The sequence below is a fragment of the Typopeltis vanoorti genome, chromosome 11 (genome assembly GCF_054136105.1).
Source record: "Typopeltis vanoorti isolate ZY-2024b chromosome 11, IOZ_Tvanoo_1.0, whole genome shotgun sequence".
NCBI lineage: Eukaryota > Metazoa > Arthropoda > Arachnida > Uropygi > Thelyphonidae > Typopeltis > Typopeltis vanoorti.
The window spans coordinates 9,229,928-9,249,112 of NC_143559.1; the positions used below are offsets into that span (position 1 = coordinate 9,229,928).

The 19,185-nt window shown below is 35.6% G+C and overlaps 1 protein-coding gene across 1 annotated transcript in view; it reads left to right on the forward strand.

Moving 5' to 3' along the window:
• or (AP-3 complex subunit sigma-2 or) overlaps nt 1-19,185 on the forward strand; it is a 112,946-nt gene that overhangs the window by 24,180 nt on the left and 69,581 nt on the right. The window contains exon 3 of the mRNA XM_090400403.1: nt 16,269-16,380. Coding sequence (XP_090256529.1) covers nt 16,269-16,380 — 112 coding nt within the window. The remainder of the gene's footprint in view (nt 1-16,268; nt 16,381-19,185) is intronic.

Below are 19,185 nucleotides of genomic sequence, written 5' to 3' on the forward strand. Positions count from 1 at the left end.
ATCTAGCCAATAATATTTCTTCAAAATTCATCTGGTCAATTTATAAGCCTTCGTTAATGCTATGGCTAATTTTTACCCTCTATAACTACCAGTGTTGAAGCAAATATGTTATCTACTTGTGTATTAGTGATTATACTATGGAGCTTATATATATTAGAGTTATAGTATGACCAATTATGAAAAGTTTACAATAACTATCTCTAATCCAGAGTATTTTAATAATAAAGTGTGACACCTTTTAGCTACTTGTACAGTGGAACCTTGGTTGTCGACCTTAATTCGTTCCCGAAGGTTTAGAAACCGAATTGTTCGAAAACTGAAACCATTTTCCTATAAGAATTAATGTAAAATGGATTAATCCGTTCCCGAATCCCAGATGATTGTTTATTTAAACCTTTACAAGAGTACTTCATGCATAAGATCATATACAAACAATGAAAATGCATAAAATCTTACATAAAAAGAATAAACACAATAAATAGATTAAAAAAAATTAAAATTAACTTCACTTTTAACTATACATACGGAGGAGAGTTGATGGCATAAGCGGAAGGAGGCGAGTCCCTTTCCATAAAAACATTATTTATTTATTTATTTTTGAGTATTGTACATATCGTTGATTTTGCCATGCCGAATTGCATAGCAAGATTCTAGACATGAACGCCATTTTTATGTTTGGATATGATTTCTTTTTTCACCTCTATATTGGGTCTAACAACTTTTCTTTTCGTTTTGCTGCTATCACTATTAATTAAGCCGCCATGGTGGCTTAATTAATAATTTATTAAAAAAAATATTAAAAAAAAGATAATCAAGAAAACTCACTGCAAATTCAAGCAGGTGACTATACTGAACGAACACTGAAGTGTATGTGATGCTTACCCACCTTATAGCTCAGCACGTGGTTGCCATTTGCCTGTTCAAAAAATATGTTCGGGAACCAAATTGTTCGAGAACAGAGACGCTCGACAACAGAGGTTCCGCTGTATATGAAAATGACTTCTGCATTACTTCAACCTTAGTATCACCTCAATTGGAGGTAGTTGAAAAAATAGTATGTGATCATAATATATTACAACGATTATGAATTGTGAGTGAATTTGATCAGTATTCAACTATTTCAGTTTTTTGGAGTTTGTGCAGCATAGAATGATTGAGGCAGTGTTGTTATCTGATGTGTTGTTTTGGTTACTCTAGGTATTTACTTTACTTCAGAAAAGTAGTTGCAATGAAAGTGACTTACTAAGCCTAATTTTTGCTTCTATTACATAGTCATTAGAATTGCCATTGTTGGCTTATATATATTGTAAATAACAGATTAACTATTGTAGTGCCATCATCACCATGAGCAAGGAGGAAGATGATGCTTATATTGAATCGCTCAAAGGGAGGGTGCTCAACATTCTTAAAAAGATTGTAAGAAAATTCGAACACAAGTAGCCCAGCACCCTTAATTTCTGCTCCTTGCCAGGAGAAATTGAGTAGGGCAGAGACATTGCCCAGATGGAGGAGAAGCTGAATTTGGTGATTTCCACTCCATAATATTGATGAGGTCTGTGCATGCAAGAAGCTCTGATGCAGAACCTCCCATGGATTCCTGTATGAAAGATGACACTCAGTTCTGATTCCTCGGCCTCCACCAAAGAGACGGGTGCCACCGATCATCCCCTGGGTAAAGAAAAAAATGGACACCCTTAAGGTCCACTATGACAAACCTACAAATACAATACATCTCAGCTAAGAACATGGATGATGACATCAAAATCCAGCTTGCTACCGTGATGGACTATAGAAAACTGATGAAAGCATTAGATTCAAGTAATATTCAAAACCACACTTTCTCTCTCAGTTCGGAGAGGAATCTGAAAGTAGTCCTCAGAAGTTTTACAGAGGATGTAACTACAGATGAAAAAGAGGCCGACCTCTGCCACCTATTAAGGTCAGTAGGATGACTAGAGCTAACATAAGCCCTATGCCTCTGGTTTTGGTGGAGATCCATAAAGCTTACAAAAATATTTATGATCTCAGTCTATGGGCTCCGGATCATCCCAGAGCCTCTGAGGAAGAAAGCTTCAACTGGACAATGCCACAGGTGTCAAAGAATTGGCCATGCTTAGAGACTCTGCAAGGCAGAGTATAAATGCCTGAAATGTGCCAAGAGCCACCCTGCTAACACCTGCACAAAGCCAAAAACCACCCTGTCCAAACTGTGCAAACTGTGGTGGTCCTCACCCAGCTAACTATAATGGATGTATTCAACACCCGAATAACAGAGTCCGAAATAGACAGTCCTCTCCCTCTATTAGCTCACGAACACCCATACCTCTGGCACCACAGTCTCACAGTGTTCAACGTGTCAAAGTCCCACTGTCACAGTTTGAGGATCCCTAAGAGAATAAGCTACCAATGGCAGGCAAGCACCTATGCAGATGTGGCTCATGCTAAAATGACAACGAAGGAACAGAATCAATCAGCACTGCTATCACACCTGACAACTGTCATTACTGCTGCCTCCCTGGCAAATATGCTACAGGATTTTAGCAGGTCTCCAATCCTTCACCAGCTGCTAAAAAGATTCCTATACGAAACACGATCAGTCCTCTCAGCACTTATTGATGAACAGGAATAAACTAACTCTAGACTCTTGACAGATTGTGGTGTGTGGAATGTCAATGGCCTCAAACACAAGATTATGGAGCTCCAAGAGTTCATTCAGAGATTTCAGCCACACCTTGTTTTGATAAGTGAAACACACCTGAGGCCATTGGACAGCCCCAAAATTAGGGGATATCACCTCTACAGAACTGACAGGCTAAATTACAGAGGTGGTGGCATGGCATGGCAATCTTCATTAAAAAATTATGTCCAACACCATACAGTAAACAACCTCCCCAACCACTAATCTCAAGGTTACTGGCATGGAGGTTCTTACTAGCTCGGCTGGCAGACTGAAAATTTACGCTGCATACAACATTCCACAAAAAACACTACTGCAAGTGGATCTGGATGTCATCCTAGATGCGAGAGCCCATCATTATTGCTGGGGACTAGAACTCCAAACACCTGGCATGGAATTGTAGAGAACCACAAACAACAATGGACACATCCTCACCAACTACACAGGATTTGATTGCGCTCTCATCGCAGACCCCACTGAACCTACTCATCACTGCTGACATCTTGGATATAGCCATCCTGCAAAATGTTAAATTTCAATATATATTGAAATTGACCATGATCCAGTGCTATTACAGCTGGGAATGCAACACAACCTGTCTCACCCCCTCACATTCATATCCTGGGAAAAATTAGCAAAAGCACTCCCAGAGTTCATTGGCCCTGTTCCTCATAAGGTCAAAGCAAGAAATTGAAACAGCAGTCAAAAATTTTACTCGGGAAATTAATGCAGCCATAGTGGCAGTTACCTCTTATTGAACTCACTCCACAACCATTCGGTTACCAGAGGATATTATGAATCTGATCAGAGATAAAAATAAAGCTAGAAAAAGGTTTCACAATACTTGTGCACCTCAAGACAAAAGAATCCTTAACAGATTAAATGGAGCTGTGAGAGACACCCTCAAAGTCCACAGAGATCAACTGTGGAAAGATTAGTTGGCTTCCTTCCCACCTGCAGATCACTCTATTTGGGGACTCTTGAGGAACCTCAGAAACAAAAACAAATCTCCCCTCTACAATCTGACCTGGGCCATGTGCACAGGTCTGATTGTAGAAGGGGAAGCTTATGAAAATTACATTTTAATCACTTGTATAAAATTCATTGTCATGTCAGACATGTACTAATCAAATGGATGTGTTCAACAGAATGTTAACAACAAAAAATCTCCTGGTCCAGATGGCATCACCAAAAAAGTCATTAAACTACTTACCCACAGAGCCATTGTGCACCTTACCAACATAATCAACACGATCGTTAGATTCTGATATTTCCCTTCCCCATGGAAAACTGCTTATATAACCCCCATTCATAAACCAGGCAAAGACTCGCATCTACCACAAAATTGTCCCATTAGCCTGATTTCAAACCTGGAAAAGATTGCCAAAAGGGTCATCCTCACTAGGCTCCAATCCACATTAAATAAACTGAATATCCTCCTAAACGAACAATTTGGATTCTGTCAACATCACAGTACCACTCAACAGATCCATAGACTAACTGAATATATTACCACAGGCTAGAATTGGCATCAACTTACCGGAGCTGTCTTTCTGGACATGGCCAAGACCTTCGATAAGGTGTGGCATTATGGTCTGCTCCAAGCTCATTGCCTTTCACGTCCCACTACAGATAGTACAGTCAATCCAATCATACTTCAGCAACAGATTTATGCAGGTCAAGATAAACTGAACTATATCTACTAAGCACCGCATTCTGGCTGGAGTTCCGCAAGCATCTTTACTGGCCCCAATTCTCTTCTCGATATTTATGGCAGATATTCTTGGCCCTCTATGCTGATGACACAGCGATACTAACCAGATCGCTTTGCCCACACCTAGTCACCAAAAAACTCCAAGAAAACCTACTAATGTTAGAAAAATGGTTCTCCAATTGAAGATTACAAGTAAACCCCTTGAAGAGAATAGCCATGCTCTTCTCCAGAAGAACAGTATCTACAGGGGGCATCTTCCTGGTTAACACCAAAATTCCTTGGAAAACAGAAGTCAAATATCTCTGTACTGCTGGACAAAAGACTAACCTTCAACCACCGCATCAAGGACTTGTGTGCAAAGGCATCAAAAGCCGTTGCTCAGTTCTATCCTCTAATTAACAGAAATAGTAAATTACATTTGAATCAAACAGCTCCTCTACAAACTGATGATTCGCCCTATAATCACATATGCCTCGCCAGCATGGAGCCATACCATTGATACTAATATCCTCGAACTGCAGTGAGTGCAAAACACGTGCCTACGTATGATTCTGAACTCCTCATGGTTTGTTCGAGATGTTCAACTTCATCAAGACACTGACATCCCTTATATCTACTCTTTCCTTCAGTCTCTTGCAGCACAGTATTTCCTAAAAACGTCTACTGGTGCAACAAGCTGCTGTCTATAATAAAACGGATCTCTACAAACACAAAAGACCCAAAGCCGTCCCATTTTCAAGAAATGATTTATGATCCCCTTGCCCTCTCAGGGCAAGCATATTGCTCATAAACTTTTTCCTTCACTGTATCCATTTCAGACAGTGGGGAATATGAAAAGCATCTTGCTTCACCCTTGGAGTCAGTAAAGTTGAAGTTTTCTTTCAGGTGCCTTGCATCCCAAAGAAAAAGGGAAAAAACACTATAGCTCTCTGGAATCACCGCTGTGAACACAAGATGAATGAAGTAGTGCTCAGGTGGATTGAGCACTACTTCATTTGCCTGAGCCGGGCCAGAGGAGATCACGGGTATCGTGTATTGGCGATCACTGCAGATGCTCAGTCATAGATCATGTGTAGTGTGTATTCTCAAATCATCTACTCAACTCCCCCCAAAGATTAAATCCTGAGTGCACCACTGCTTTGGCTGGTATTGCACCCCTTTCAATTTGAAGATATTCATTCTCAGCTGACGAATGAATGATGAGTGCCACCCACTATTTGGCCAGACTACAGTGCCCCAAAGACTAAGATCCTGACATAGCTTCCTGCTATGTCAGGATCTTAGTTAGCAACTGCTGAACCACCTAAAAACCCTCCAGAGACAAGACTTGCAAGAATACTTGCACTATACCCTGAGAATAATACTATTATGCCAACAGCCAAACATCTTCCCAAGTATTCCAGCCCACTTAGACTGGAATATTTGTAAAAGCCTCAACAGACTACGAACAACAGGATGCTGCAAACAAAACTTCATCAAATGGGACTATCTTACTGGACCAGATAATTGTGAGTGTGGGACAACCCAGTCCATGGAACGCCTTCTTTCTTGCCTCCTTCTTCGATCACCTTGCACAAAAGACGACTTTATATCCTGCACAGAAAGAGCAGTTGATTTGCAAAAGATTCCGGAGGAACATCTGACCATATTTATTGTGTATAACTTATGTATAGTTTCTTTTTCCATCATATTTTACTTATTATTCCCTGTATAATTTACCTACTAAATTTAAGCTGTTCTCATTTGTAATGTATCCTAATTTGTTGTATAATGTTGCCAATTACTTACTACCGTACCACTTGTTTGGATACAAAATAAATGTTACAAATCATAATTAATTTTCTGATATGTACCCTCAGAGGGTATACAGTCATGTTATAAAGAAAATTTATATCAGAATCATATTCTGTGCCACATTTTATACAGATGTTCTACTGCTAAATAAACCAAGTACATCTTTGGGACTAATTAATGAAATTGGAAATTGAAATTGAATTGCATTAAAATTTTCACAGTAAGCTTATTTCACAGGATAAACATTTGTCCCTCCCCTCCCCCCAAATAAAATTATGAAAATTGTTTCTTTATGATGCTGTGCAAAGATATATAGAATATATAAATAAGATTCCTTTTTTCAAGAAAAATTCAAAAGTCTGTAAAAATAAACTCAACAGTGAATTATGTGATAATAAAAAGTTAAATTTAATGAAATCTTTCAAAGAAGTATCAATTTTAATTTTAAAAAAGTTAATTATAAAAAAAGAAACTTAATCAGCATGCATAAACGCCCACATGTTCACTTTTTTTAGCTGTTTCAAAAACTTTTCAATTCTAGTTTTGTTTGAAACAAATTAACTGATATCACCATTTCCTTGTTTGTTGCATGTAATGATAACTAGTTAAAGAATTCAAAAATTTATGTTGAATCACTAAAATTTGCTTTTAATAATTCCTGAAATCTTCCAAAATTTCAAAACAAAGCATGTACGTTTGTATATACCATGATTGCAACCTCTTAATTGAGACTATCATGTGGGGAGTTTTTTGCATGTCTTGTTCACTTTAGTGCTTCCACATGATACACCTTGCTTAACACGAAATAAAATGAAGATTTGTTCTTTCTCTCTAACTGAAAACTTCTTATTTAAAAAAGAAAAAAAAAACTCAATAGAAAATGCATTAAAAGTTGGTCAAGGTTTGGTGGGCTTGAAAAAATATATTGAGCATTTATTTCTATTTAACAGTTTTAACATCAATTCTTCTCTTACAGAACAAATTTCTGCCTGATATTATGTCTCTTTGCTCACGTGCTACACTCCATTTACTTCATATACAAAATAATTTTTACCTGAAAAAAAAATACAACTATGGGCTCACCACTACCCCCACCCTGCACCCTCCAACTTTTATATGTAAGGCTTTTGATCAACATGCTTTGCCTTCCTTGGCTTTAAAATCTACAGTTTGGCTTAGATATGTTGACAATTTTTTATCATCTGGCCACATGGCTGCCAAACTGTAAGAACGTTCTTTAGCCACCTGAATAAACAACATGAGCACATACAATTTACCATTGAATTGAAGATAAACATCCAGGAATAGATGCATTGGTCACGTCTTCCCTCGGGGAGTCTTTATCCTTCACTGTCTGCTGCAGAGTGGAAGATCACAGTCTCATAGTCCTTGTCATAGTATCAGCAGAATGCCTCTTCATGTTAGATGATGATGATACAATGTGAAATGGGCCTCCTCTAATGGATCAAGTTTTCTCACACAAGATACAACTGCTCTCTAATTAAACCTCAGATACAGCTACATTTGTGTTGTGAGAACATGCAGCCTTGTCATACTTGTTGCAGCAAGATGATAATTGTCCCTGGCTTGATTATGACAAGTAAGGTACGTTTGCTTTATTTTAAAAAAAAAAAAAGGAAACACTTAGAAAGCAGGTTGTGCCTTTTATGTAATGAACTCTTATGTTAAGATTTTCATCATTTGTTGGTAATTGTGATACTTTTCACTTACCAGTTATATGTAGCCATAAGCATAAATAAATAAACTGTCTGCTGCAAGCCTATATATGCTTGCCGATATATACATACCAACTCTTATCACTACCCTTCACAAAAACTTAGGAGTCATTAATATCTCTGAAAACAAAACTATAACAATTTGCTGTAATGAACACACTCTTAAATCTGCAGAGGTCGCAGCTAATCTGACATATACGAGCAAATTGTTTGATATAAATATTCTTACGCATAGAGATCTACTAGCTACGCATGCATATGCTATGAGTGATATTCTACTGTTTATGCGGTCAGTTTTGGCTTAATACGTGTTATGTAAAGGTTTGTGATATTTGACAGCAAATTGTATCTGAGAGATGCTGTGAACTCCAGTGTCAGTATAGTATTGTTTTTTGTTCAATAATTTCTAGATTGTAATTGAAACGCCAAAAAAAAACAGTTTTTTTTTTTAAAAAAAAGGTTTAGCACATACTAGTGATGAATGTATCTCTCAGATACAGGTGACCTACACTGCAATTTTTTCAACCACGACCTCCACAAGGTTAAACAAAAATTACAAATTATTAGCAATACATTTATAAACAATGGCTATAGCAAAAATACCATCAATAAAGTTCTTCATAAAACTTCATCCAGAAGTGTATATAATATAGATTACAGGAAAACCATAGCTATCTTATACATTAAATTTTCAGATGAAATAACAGAATTCTATACCATTACCATCTATCAAATAAACATATTCAACTCCTCCAAGGATCTCTCCCCCAATGCCCAACCTGGGGTATGTGGAACCATTGCACTTGTCATTACCTTATTATATTGGTGAAACTCTGCACATAATTGTTATCTATAAAAGAATAGAACACAATGACATGTTAAATTTAACGATTCTGTGGAAGCCTTTCAGATCATGCTCTTAATTCTCTACCCCAAATTGATTGGAAAGGTACTTGTTTCATACAATCATGCAGAAAAATGGTATGGATGCAAATTTAAAGAACTCTGAAATTTTGGTCAACCATCCTAATCTAAACAATGGTGGCATAAAAATTACATTAATTTGGATGTCACATATTCAGCTCACTTTAGAAGAAGTGGGCTGAATATGTTCTCTGCAGACATTTACTTGAGGTCTCTAAGCAATGATTTCAGCCCTTGTTTTCATCATATATAATGTTTTGTTCTGATTTCTGGGCAATGATTTGTAACTCTTATTACTCCAAACTGATATTAATAATAACAGGACTCCAGCTTTGTTGTAGTAAGGATTTTTCACCAGAGTTCAGGCCAGTTAGTGTTTACAGTTGACAAATTACTCTGATTCTAGCATACTATATAGATTGTAACATAGCTTGTTTCTTTGTATATATATGTCTATACTCCAGATATTGATGAATGTCAAAACATTGAGTGATTATTTTGGTTTATATTAATCTGAAGTTTTGCTATAACACAGTAGTTGTTTCCATAATTTTTAAAAAAATAAGCCTGTGTAATATACATACAGGGCGTTTCAAAAAGAATGACCAGATTTCAAATAATTATATTTAATAATGAAAATGTGGTACAAAATAAATTACCAAGTATGAAGTAAGGCCGAAAGTTTCACTCAGCACAATTACAAATGCTCAATGTGCCCTCCACTTGCTTTCGAGGTTGCAGAGATATACAATTTTCAAATCGGGACATTCTTTTTGAAACACCCTGTATATTTCATGGCACATCTTGTGGGTTCAGTGCATTTCTTTCATGTACCTACTTGTTGCTAATAGTCATCAAATTTCACTCCTTTTATCCCTGAAAAAAAGCATGTCTCAGAAAATCATGATCATCCAGATGATCCATTATTTTTTTTAATTGGTTACAAAAGAAAAATCACATTAAACAGACACCCACTTTGCTAGCATGCATCCTATACTCCTTTAGGGATGCATATGAACATTAATTTGAGTAAGTCTAAGAACACCAACACAAATAACTTTGCTAAGGTATCCTGGAAAGGAGGTAAAACCACGATAGTTGCCTTGGTCTGTGGATACCATATTTAGGATATATGGATCAGTGGATGGGCTATGCATTGGGCCTTATGTATCTTAGAAACATTTTTAAAATGACAGGTCTGTGATAGTGATGCAAGAACATTTAAGCATTTAAATTTGAGAATACATGGAAATGTTACGAATCACAAGACTATCAAGAATTGCATTCAATTTCAAACTACTGTTTCTGTAGCGAACACAAATTCTTGATAGTTCTTGAACTGTGCAAAAAAATGGAGAATATCAGAAAGGTTAGAGACATCAAGTTGGCTCCATAAATTATCGTGTAGATAGTGTATTAACCTATTGAGCAAGTTTATTTGGTTGATTTGAGAAAAGATTTCTGTTAGAAATTTGTGCACCTCAGTGAATGAACATCCCAATGCAGTTAATCACATGATAATGGCAGTTGAATTTTCAACTATTTTGCTTGTCCAAACAAATGAAACACGAAATACCAGTGTGAAATTGCTGTTACAATTAATCACGTATAACACAATTCCAGTTCCAAAATAAACAGTAATAATGTTGTGCAGGATGTCGGTATTCAGCATTAGTCGACTGCTTACTGTTGCTAAGAGGAAAACAGTATTGTGATTACTTTAACTGCTAATTAACATCATTGTGATAGTTTGGTTTTGCAATATGTGCAACTCCACATACTGCTTGGCAAACATTTTAAGACCGATGTTTGTACATCAAATAATTTAGTCAAACGTTATGGAGACATTTCTTTGGCTGCATTAGTGTTCTCTTCAGATAGTCCCAGCTTATTTTTAGAGACTGCTGCACACTTGAAAGTATCTGTTAAACGTAATTGAGCTTAACCACCTCACCAGCCATTATGGATCAATTACGCATCCTCATATGCTTCGTATCCATCATATATTACAATGTAATATCAATGGTATTACAATTTTAATATGCACTTCGCATCCATTATAACTGATGTCTATAGATGTCTTGGCTGTTAGCATGGTTAAACCACACTGTAGAAATAATTAATGCTGTGTTACCTGATTTTGTTTTGCATAATTATAAGTGTTAACAATTGGTTGAGTAATACATCTTTAAAAATGAAGTAGTCTTTTTCCCTATCCTGTGTATTCACATATGCATGCAAATATTTTTAATATAGCAATGGATAGGTTGTTTTGCATATTGATGCATGTTAAAGACATTCATCTTTAAAAAAGGTGAAATTAAAAGATGAAGTTTCGATGTTTTTTCCTTTACCAGTGCCTTCAGAAGAGGTTCTAATTCAAGAGCTGCTTAAATTAAAACAGTCAAAAATTGTGATCACATCTATGAGTTTTCTTAAGGGAAAATTAGGGAAGAGAACAGATGCATCAATTTGCAGAACCATATTGAAAATAAAAATATCACAAGAGACATGATTTTTCAAGAATGCATAAGCAGAGTCACTCAGATGGTATTTATATGGTCTTGGATGATAAACGATTTTAAACAAAAATAGCAGAACAGAAAAATCAGGATGTGTAGGTAGTCAAGATATGGAAGTGCTTTAGAAGACTGAAGTTGTAAGAATTGATGACATCAGAGATAGATAAACAGATGGATTTTGAAGAATTTTTATTGGTCAGAAAATATTCCTGAAGTAGATCTGTTACCTCTATCGCTGCATATTCTCAAACTTGACTAGTGGTATCTATACACTTCTTGTTTTTCCTTTCAATCTTTAAAACCAAAAATTTTTAAACTAAATTTAAACCAAAAAATTACCATTTATGGTTTTCTTAAAAATGCACCACTATAGTTCTCATATCATTTAGCATCTGATATCTCCTTGATGATTACCTTGATGGATCTATGGTTTCAACCAGGATTTCTTCATGACTGCAGGTCGTAAAGAGTCCAGCTATTCCTGGCTTGGGCTTTTCTTCTCCATTTTCTTCCAACTTTCTTAATCATTGGATCTTCCCACCTTAAGGCTGGTCTTCCAGGTTTCCTTTTGGTATCTCTCGGATACCAGTTTGTAACTCTGACTGTCCATCTGTTGTCTCTCATTCTGTCGAGATGTCCTGCCCATCTTCTTTTGCTGTTGTAGATTGTTTTTATTATATCTGTGAGTCCAGACTTCTTCCTGATTTCTGTGTGTCTTACATGGTCTGTTTTGTTTATATTTCATATTCTTCTTTCTATTGCACGTTGAGTTGTTATTAAGCTTTGTTCTTCTTTTAAAGTTGTGTTCCATGTTTCACTGCCATAAGTTAATGCCGGTAAGATGATGTGACTATTGAAAAGATGGGCTCTTATGTCTATATCTATGTTTCGGTTGGTAATTGTTGATTTTATTTTGTTGAAGGCTATCCAAGCAGCTCTTTTTCTCCTTGCTATTTCATTTGATATATCATTATTCATTTTTATGGATTGGCCAAGGTAGTTGTATTCTTCAACTTGTGTGAGATGGTGTGAGATTCTAGAGTGATTGTATGATCTTTACAGTATTTGTTTTGTAAGGGTGTATTTCCAATCCAATTTTTTGGCAGTTTTGGCTTATGTTATTCAGCATTGATTCTAGGAGTTGGGGTGAGTGAGATATTAATACCACATCATCGGCAAATAATAGGATATTTAATATTTCACCATCAATGTTTATTCCATCTTTCATGTCAATTTTTCGGATGATGCTGTCCAGAGTAGATGTGAAGAGATTAGGTGATAAGACATCACCCTGACATACTCCTCTAATTAAGTTAATTTTAATCGGGTGATTGAAAAGGGTGATATTGTTGTGCTTTCTTTGTAGATATCTTTTATGAATTGGATGTATGCTTTTTCTACGCCTTGTTCTATTAAAGCTTGGAATACTGCATTATGCTCAACAGTGTCAAATGCCTTTTTAAAATCTATAAAAAGAAGACAAAGTGGGATCTGGTATTCTCTGCATCTTTCTGTTAGCAGAGTAATTGCTTGAATGTGATCTATTGTTGAAAAGCCTTTTTGAAACCAGCCTGTTCTTTGCAGCTATTTTCATTGATGGAGGTTTGTATTCAGTTTAGGATGATTCTGGCGAATATTTTATGTGTATGCTAATAGACAGATAGGTCTGTAGTTAATGATGTCTTTATTACCTTTTTTATGCAGAAGTATGACCTTTGATGTTTTCCATTCAGTAGGTACTTTCCTTAATTGTATATATCGGGTAAACCTTTCTACTAGAGCTTTAAAGAGTATTTATTCACCCATTTTTAATTCATCAGATTTTATACCGTCAATTCCTGATGATCGGTCATTTTTCATATGGTGGATAGCCATTTTTATTTCTTCAGGTAGGACAGATGGTATTTCCAGATTTTCCAAATTTTCGTCTGGTACTGGAGCTGTGATACTTGTTTAGATGAGTAAAGGTTCTCATAAAACGTTTTACTATTTTTTCCATTTCACCTCTGTTTGTGTGTCTGTTTCCTTGATTGTCTGTGAAGGCTGACGGTAGTGGTTGCTTTAGATTTATTTCTTTTTCTACTTTTTTTAGGCTACTGCAGAGCCTAGCTGCTTCTGCCAATTTTGTTGTTCTATGTATGTTATAGTTGTCTTTGATATTCTGCCTCAGTTGTTTACAAATAATTTTATATTCTAGACGATCTTTTCCTTTATCTTTCAGTATTCTTCTTTTCTTCAGTAGTTCTGTTGTTCTTGCTGATTAGCGTTTCCTGGTCTTAGGAGGAAGTTCATATGAGATTCTTTCTTTGCAGTTAATTAATTTATTGTTAAAGTTTGTTAAATCTTCGTCGATGTCATTTTTTAATTTACAGTCCGTTTCTTCCACCTTTTTTCAAAATTCTTCTGGGTTTATCTGTGTTAAGCATTTTTTATGGTTGGACTGTGCTCGTATGCATTCATTTTTTTTTCTGTATTTTGAGAGTGGCTCTTATTGGACGATGGTCTGAATGAATGTTGCAGTAAGTTTTCCCAATGACTTCGACATTTTTTATTATTCTTTTGCAATCTGTTAGGATGAAATCAATTTCATTTCTTGTCTCTCCATTTGGAGATTGCCAAGTCCATCTTTTTCCAGTTCTCTTTTTAAAGAAACTATTCATAATGTACAGCCTTTCTGCTTCTACAAATTCTGGCAGGAGTTCACCTCGTTCATTTCTTTCCCCTTTCCCTCACAGTCCAATGTATTTTTTTTCAATATATCCTTCAATAAATCCTGTAGCTCCTTGATGATATTCATTATAAAGTGAGTATGGTATGTTATGATATTTTATCAGCTAATGCACATCACTTTTGTAATATTTTATCTTGCCTTAGTTCGACATTAAAAAGAAATCCCATGATTTCTCTATATTAAATCATAAAGTAGTCTGGCAAAATAATTCAGGGTGCTTAAGGGTCAAAGCTGTATAACTGAGAGGAGACCTCCATATAGCCTTTAAAGGAATGCAGAGAACTGACCAGGGCTTCTGACCTAGTGTCCAATCTTCACCTTCTCGTGGTGCACCCTGTTGGGTATCTACCTAGATACTTAACAAACGAGGATGGGCTGGCAATTTGGGATTTAGCCGACCAAATTGTATTCTTATTGGCTTAAACCAATATACAAAATGATGGTACAACATGACAAAATTTCATGCCGGCTGGGGTCACCCGGTTAAATAAGGCCCCCGTTGTTTTCGCCAGGGAACCAGTGCGAACAGTGAAAAGTCAGCCTACTGAAACAAATCTGAAAGCACACCCCAACTCAACATCACTACAGTTAAAGATCGGTACTATCAGCATAAGAAGCATGAATGGCAAAGAAATGGAGCTAGCTGAGGAATTAAAGTACCAGATCGACATAATAGTGGTGACTGAAACAAAAAAAGACAAACTGGTGAGATCTTTCAGAGCAATAAATACAAAATATTATATTCAGGAAATGACAATCAAGGAAAAGGAGTAGCCACAGTATTCAACATAACATATGAGACTAATCTTCTTGAATGGCAGGCAGTCTCAAGTAGAGTGATGTGGGTTAATATCAGAATGGGGAATTGGACAATGAGACTTATTGGTGCCTATGGTCCCACAGAAGGTTCTACTAAGGTAGAAGTGGAGGAATTTTTTGATGCTTTAGAAAAAGCAACTGACACAATGAAAAAGGAAAAGTTGGTCCTTTTTAGGGATCTAAATAGCAGAGTAGGAAATGATTGTCAGACATACAAAAATATTTTGCGAAAATTGGAGAAAAGAGCAAAGCTTATAATACTGGCAAATACCTATTGGATTTCTGCTCACGACATGGACATGGTTATTATTAACACCATGTTCCAACATTAAAATGTGCACAAATTAACACGGGGAAAAGCAAGGAACAAGAAAAGTCTCATTGACTGTGTTATTGTTGATAGTGATGATAGTTTTCTCTCTGGTGCAGGACACCAGAGTGTACAGAGGATTTGAAACTGGAAGTGATCACTATTTAATCTTGAGCAGGATAAAATTGAATTTCATATTGAAAAGAATAACATGTAAGAAAGTTTTAAAGTGAATAAAAGTTGAGCAGCTCTCAGATGTTAACTGTAGACTAAAATACACAAAGATTATTGAAAAAAAAAAATGAAAGAGTTTGTTTGAGAACAAGAACCAAACCTTGGAGATTCAGTGGCAAGCCTTGAAGAAAACCCTGATTGATTATTCAGCCAGAGTGGCATGTGGTGAGGTAGTCTGCAAGGATAGAAACATCAGAACTCCATGGTGGACACAGGAAGTTAAAGAGGCAGTGAAGGAAACGAAGAAAGCATATCAAATGATCCTGGCAAATAAGTCAGCTTTTTCTCTTAGAGAATGCAGAGACAGATGTAAGAAAGCGAAACACTATAAAACTAGTTAAACAAAAGTTATAGGAGGACTTTGGCAAGAACATAACAGACTGATTTGGAGGAAAATTGTAGTTAGGAAGTTTGTAATGATGTAAATTTTTCATGTAATACTATCATATCCTGTACACTCCTTGAGGGTACATGTCAGGAATTTGATGATGATGAAATAGTCTGGCTAGCAGATCTGGAAAATTATTACAATCTCATCAGAATTTTTCTATTAAATAAACTTTTACTTTTCTGATTATTAGAATATTAATGTATAAGTATTAAAGAGATTGGTACTAGTTGAAAATATTTGGATACTTCTATTTTAAATAATTGTGTATAGAATTATTTCTTTATATTTTCAGATAAAATTATTTGTTTATAATTTAAGAAATTAAGTATTCTCTAGCAGTAATAACTTTCATTTCATTTTTTATTCTTTATAAATATTAGTTATAAGAATTTCTTTTTTTTTTTTATCATTTATAGCTTAATTGGAGGGTCAGACTATAAGCTAATATACCGACATTATGCCACTTTATACTTTGTATTTTGTGTGGATTCTTCAGAAAGTGAGCTGGGAATTTTAGATTTAATTCAGGTAAATTCTTGAAAATTGCTGTATTTTTTTTTTTTTTTTCAATAAGTTATTAAATGAATTTTCTAATATAATTTTCTTTAATACACTACTTATACTGGACACAAGATTATTCTGTTTAACCAAACAGATGTTTAAACTAAAAATAAACTTTCTAAATAATGCAAATGCTGACTTTACATAATCTTTTCAAAAATATTACATAATACTCATTTCATTCTTATGAAGAGGGGGGGTCTCAATTACCTAATAATAGCCCGTTTGAATCCTATCAGTTAGCCGAGGCCGGTGTAAAAACATAAGATAATGTAGCCTGCGTTGATCTCTTAACTGATTTTCTGAAAGTTGACCAAAACATTTTCTAATTTTCTGTTTTTTATTATGCCTTATTAATGCTAGTTCAGAAAAACAAATTCATGTTTGTAAATTTTATTTTTTTACATTTATAGATGAATCACTTTTATTATTGCATGCCATGCCAAGGACTCATCAAAGGAGTGCACTCTACTCTGTGGCTCTTCATCTGCACCACTTACTCTACCAACTACACAAAACATCACTATCATCATTTATGCAACGCCGTCTATGATTATTAAATAACTTAAGGAATTCACAACATATACTGGAATAAAAATTAAAATAAACTTTAAATATACTTCCTATAAATACGGCAACATCATGTTGCCATCTTCATGGGAACATAAGATTAACACACAGGCACTAAAACAGCAAATCAGGTCGAAGAGAATAAACTATTGTTTTTCCTAAAATCCTGATAGTGCTCCCTAGCGGGCTATATTAGGTATTCTTGGGCTGAAGTTCTCATGATGTGTCTCTCCAAAATTTGGGGAAGTCATGCATCCGAATGTGTTTAGGTTTGGCATGTTTTTTAGGGCTGAGGCTGGTTCTAAGAATAATCTTTCAAATTTAAATTTGCTCCGATGTATTACTGTGCTTTCTTCCAACGTATTCTGTGGCATGTATCCAGAGCATGGTCTGCAAGCCCCGAGTGGCTGTACCGGTGAAACCGGATGTAGTTTTTGTGTTCCGAAATTCTGATATTCACTGTCCTGCCTGTTTGGCCAAAGTAGGACAGCTTACAGCTTCAAGGGATCTGGTATACACCAGGTAGGTCTAGGGCAGTGTTTCTCAAACTTCAGATATCTGCGGACCCCTTCTTAAATTTTCATTATTACCAAGTACCCCTAATTAATTAATTCAAAAATAAATTAATTAAAATTAATAAATTAATTTAAAATATTAAAAAATTAAATATCTACTTTACTTGAATTTATATGTTCATGTAAACAAAAAATATGATTTATTTTTATTAGAATAAACTTTATAAAGATACTATAAAGTTTTACTTAATTGGAATAATTTATCATCAATGAGAGGAGTGAAATTGCTTATGGTGAGATAAAATTTCAGCAAAATTTGGCTCTAGTTGTTAATTTCAATCTGAGATGCGGTTCAACATCTATAATGTGATTCCTCTTCTTCGTCTTAATATCTACAAGGGCCAAAAATCCAACTTCGCACAGATATGAACTTGGAAATAGAAAAATGAACCTTAGAGCTTTATCTGTTAATTCAGGAAATTCATTCTGTATTTGTAGCCAAAATGATGATAACGTATTCTCACTGTATTTATTTTTTAGGAAACCATCAGAAACTAGTTCTAAAAGTTGTTGTTCTTCTATTGACGATAGACCCTTTGGCATAAATTTGTTTTTATTGAAAGGGTATCTTATCCACACAATATCAATGTCCAATTTAGGGAAATACTTTTCTAGATTCATTTGTAAGCTTTTTAAATGCTGCATGATAGTAATTTTTACATCATCATCATCAATTTGTTCATTTGAACTTGCGCGCAATTCATGAAGCGATGGAAATGCGTCAAATTCTCCATTACCAACCTGCTTTTGTCATAACTTCATTTTTGCCAATGTGGCATTCTTTATCTTGGACATGAAATATAGAAATTTCCTTGCCTTGTAAAGATAAATTAAGACTATTTAATACAGTAAATATATCTGCCAGGTATGCTAATTGAGTGAGCCATTTCCACTTATGTAAATACTTTTTCAATTCAAACTTTTCATCAAGAAAAACTTGTAGTTCATTCCGAAGTTCAAATAAACGAGTAAGAACTTTTCCACGAGAAAGCCAACAAACATCGGTATGGAAAAGAAGTTGTGTATAGTTGCTTCCCATTTCTTTGCAAAGTTGAGAGAAAAGTCTGGCATTTAGAGTCTGTGTTCACTGGGCATCTTACAGACACCGTATGGTCACTCCAATGCTCGATGATGTTCCACACCAGGACTCGCCATGTAGTCCTGTTGTTTGCCCTTCTGGCAGCCTCAACTCTCTGAAGATCAGTCACTCCACACACACCATCCATCCATCTCATTGATGGTCTACCCCTGCCTCTTTTTACTGGAACTTTACCTTCTATTACTGTTCTGAGAATTCCTCCTTCCATCCTTTCTATGTGTCCAAAATATTTTAATTTTCTTCTGTCAATATCCTTAAGGAGTCTTAAAGTTCTACTAATCTTTTCTAACACCCATTCATTTGTATGCCTTTCAGTATATGATATCCTCAACAGCCTTCTGTAACACCACATCTCAAAAGCAGATATCCGTTTCTTATCTGACTTCTTTAGGTTCCAAGTCTCGCATCCATAAGTTGCTGTTGGAAAAACAACTGCATCCAAAATCCTCAACTTTGTTCCCATGGAGATAGATCCATCCTTCCAGATTTTAGACAGGTCTCTGACTGTTGTTTTAGCCATTCCTAACC